General features: G+C 38.5%; 1 protein-coding gene across 1 annotated transcript; it reads left to right on the top strand.

The window, feature by feature from the left end:
• Positions 1-378: 378 nt before the first annotated feature.
• On the top strand, positions 379-3,863 carry LOC109281077 (CARD- and ANK-domain containing inflammasome adapter protein). Its single transcript, XM_019479194.2, has one exon. It carries the CDS (start codon positions 759-761, stop codon positions 3,021-3,023), a length of 2,265 nt encoding a protein of 754 aa, XP_019334739.1. The 5' UTR covers positions 379-758; the 3' UTR covers positions 3,024-3,863.

Raw genomic sequence — 3,863 nt, 5'->3', positions numbered from 1 at the left:
GGGAAGGGAATCCAGTTGAAGCAAACTACAGTCAGGAGGACAAACCACAGATTTATGTGCCTTAGAGTTGTATCTGCTTGGTGATCTTAATGTTTAAAACAAATTTGAAATGCTGTATTAATTAGAATGCCTTGTTTTACATGATTAATGCTTGTGTAGTGTTAGTCGTTATTTCAATTACTGTTTATTATGGGGCTCCTCCTTTGTAACTAATCATGTGTGCAATTTCATCTGACATCAAACAAAAGTAATGTAATCTTAGCAACAGTAGTTAGGCTGTCCATTTTGTCATATCCAACACAATGGACACCTCCCCGCCTACCAGAAGCAAACAAAGTTCGTTTTTTTTCTTTACCAAAGAAGAATGTGATACGTAAATATCTGCTGTTTAAATATGAATTTCACAAAAGCATTTTTGCCTCAATTTTATTAGAAAGCATTTGTAAAAAATAGCCAGGTGGGACAGAATATACTAAGTTGGTTGCTTCCGGTTTTGTCATGCTACTCGATTCACCTTGTTGCTAAGGAAGAGCAAAGAGGATCAGAGAACTTCAAACAAAAGTGGTAAAGTAAAAGTGAGGCCTTTGGGATTTCTTATTCGGTATCCTTCAATGCTTGCTTGTTGAGCTGCATTTGCTGGCTCAGCACCTTGTTAGGAATGAATCTATGAAATAATGGGATCCTGTTCTGCTGTTTTATATTCAAGCTCCAACTTCAGTGGACAGTTTAATCTGTTTTGGTGAGTTAACCATATCATCATGCATTCGACCAGCTTGTTTACAAATCCATACGCAGTAGAAGTCCTGCAGACAAAAAAAGAAGAACTGGTGGAAGGCATTAACAATCCGGACCACCTTCTTAACTGGTTGATAACCAATGGTATCTTTACACCAGAGAAAAAAATGGTTATGTCCTACTACAGAACACGGATAGAAAAGAACTCGCGGGTTTTGGATATCCTGGTTTCTCAAGGTGAGCGAGCTTGCAGGCTGTTTTTTTATCCATGTTTAAAACAAGTAGAGCCAAATCTGTACAACAGTGTGCGGAGATATGTCAGTGATGTAAATGAAAGTATCGGTGATGCTAGAAGACAACTAGTAGGGTACCTACTTGAAAAGGACAAGGATTGGATTGAAAAGTCCAAAGAACAACACAAAGAGAAGACAGATATTCCTAGACAGATAAAGAGAAAAAGGGTTATTATAGAAAAAGTTAAAGAAACACAAAGTTTGCCAGCAGCAAAAACAAAAAAGGACCATTCTGATACTGTTAGTATCTTTGGTGCAGCTGCAAAAGGTGATCTTTCTAACCTAGAGAAAATGCTGAAGGAGAACGATATTAATGCAGTAAACTCCTCAAATGAAACACTCCTCCATATTGCAGCTGCTAATGGTCAGATTGCAGTAATGGAATATTTAATTAAAAAAGGTGCTAAGCTAGAAGTGAAGGATAGTCAAGGGAAAACACCACTCCACAGGGCAGCTGAAAAAGGCCAGGATGATGCAGTGAAAGTGCTACTCCAAGCCGGTGCCTACATATATAGTTTAGATGAAGCAGCCAAAACGCCACTTCATTTGGCTGCACAGATCCACCACGGTCCTACACTGAACAGGATTCTGAAAGAAGAGGCAAAGCGTTACAGGAACCAGCACAACTTCTTGCATATGACAGCTCTCAAAGATGAAAGCAGTTTGGCACAAATGCTTTTAAAGAACGGTGCCGCAGTTGATGCAAAGGATGAGAAAGGGCAAAGTGCTTTGAGTTACGCTGTTTCCCGGGGATTTGAGACGACTGTAAAAGTACTGCTTGAAGCTGGAGCTAGCATCGATTCCAATGTACTTGATGTAGCCTTCGATAGCAACAACCAATCCATTTTCCGAATACTGTTAGAATATTTTAAAGGTTTGTCCCCTGACACAATGGTGTCAGCTCTTTTTAAAGCTGTCCAGAAGAACCTGCACGGCATTGTGGCAGCTTTAGTAGACAAAGGCACAGATATCAATGTCTACAACGAAATGGGGTACACGCCTTTACTCATGGCTTGTGAACTGGGTAAAACAGAGTCTGCAGAAGTTCTAATTGAAAAAGGAGCCAGCTTGAAGGAGAAGACACCCAGTTCAGACACGGCTTTACATTTAGCTGTTCAAGCTGGGGCAGTTGCCATCACTAGTCTGCTTCTACGCAAAGGGATGAATGCTAACATCACAAGCCAGGGAGATCAAACTCCACTGCACGTTGCTGCATTTCATAATAAGGAAGCACTTGTTGACATATTAATCAATGCTGGGGCCAAAATTAATGCTGTCACAAAGGAGTTAGTCACTCCTTTACATATCGCAAGCCAAAGAGGTAATGCTGATGTCGCTCAAAAACTGCTGCAGCATAAAGCCAATGTTAATGTTAAGGATAAGCAGTCAAAGACACCCTTACATCTTGCTACTGAAGTAGGAGATTGTGCAATGGTGGAATTACTTATTAATTCCAATGCTGACGTCAATGTCGCAGACAAGGAGAAGAAGGCGCCTCTTCACATGGCAGCTATGGGAAATTATCTCAATATAGTTAAACTTCTATTAGCCAAAGAAGCCAGATTTGGAGCTAAGGACATGGATGGCTGCACACCAATGCATTATGCAAGCATCAAAGGCAATGCAGAGATAGTAAAACTCCTCCTGATGGAAGGGAAGAATAAACATGTCGATGACAAAAATATCTGGAGAAAGACTCCACTGCATCTTGCAGCAGAACATGGACACGGTGACTTGATAAATTTGTTGTTGAGCCACGGGTCAGCCATTAATGCTTTAGATAACAACAAAGATACCCCACTGCACTGTGCTTGCAAGGCCGGTCATTTTAACTCTGTAAATTCACTTGTAAGCTGGTCTCAGGGAGAGAAAGCAAACTTACAGGCCACTAACAGCCTCAGAAAGACACCACTGCAAGTAGCAGAATTTAACACAACTGAAAGCCAAGCTCAGATTGTAACATTTTTGAAAAAGAAAATGTTCATAACAAAATAAATTTATAGGAAATACAAATAAAAGTATGTACCAGTACTTAAGTAAAAGATTATTAGTTCATCCCACCTGCGTGGTAGCATATTGCTTTCTTAGTTCAATCTGTTAAATTTTATCTGTATAAAAGGCATCATACTGACAAGGGTAAGGAAAACTAATAAGAATGCTGGGGCTCATATAATGATTGCTGAAAAAAGACTCTATTTTTAATCTACAAAGTGATGCCAACCTTCCCGATTGTATTATGAATCTCATAATATATTGTGCCTTTCTTGAAGCATGAGCTTTAGCAGTTATGCATGTAAAAATTCCATCTTTTATTTTAAATCATAAGTTTCTCACTATTGCGTCTTTGGAGAAAACCTTGAGGATGTGGACCCCACAGACTCAGAAAACCAAAATGAAAAGAAGCAGCATGAATTGACTTTTAAAATTCCCAGGAATTTTCAGACATTCATAATTTTTTGTTGAGCTTGACGTTATTTTTGAATGGTTGGAATCAGCAACACTCTACTAGAAACCACAAGATAAAAAGTAAAAAATGTGCGTAGTGTTGATGGATAATATTCATGATTATGTTTAGCTTAATTATAAAGCTACCGTTTGGTAAAATCATATTTGTATTAAATTTCCTCTTTAATGTTAGAAATATATAATTACAAAACTAATTTCCATTTTAAGTATTATGCTACTTACTTTCTGCAGTTCTCTGGAGAACTGCATAACTAATGACAATGGTCAGTTCTTATGTAGTTTATAAGGAGTTCATCTTTCAAGACCCCCCATTCCAATATAAAGCTGGGATACTTAGATTACCACTACTGCAATTAAACATTTATTGGT

The sequence above is a fragment of the Alligator mississippiensis genome, chromosome 5 (assembly GCF_030867095.1).
Source record: "Alligator mississippiensis isolate rAllMis1 chromosome 5, rAllMis1, whole genome shotgun sequence".
Classification (NCBI taxonomy): domain Eukaryota; kingdom Metazoa; phylum Chordata; order Crocodylia; family Alligatoridae; genus Alligator; species Alligator mississippiensis.
The sequence above is the reverse complement of the archived record's forward strand: the minus strand, read 5'-3'. Positions and strand labels throughout refer to the sequence as shown.

What these genes read in the sequence shown, in the direction of transcription:
- LOC109281077 (XM_019479194.2), top strand. Translation starts at nt 759, where the DNA reads ATGCATTCGACCAGCTTGTTTACAAATCCATACGCAGTAGAAGTCCTG.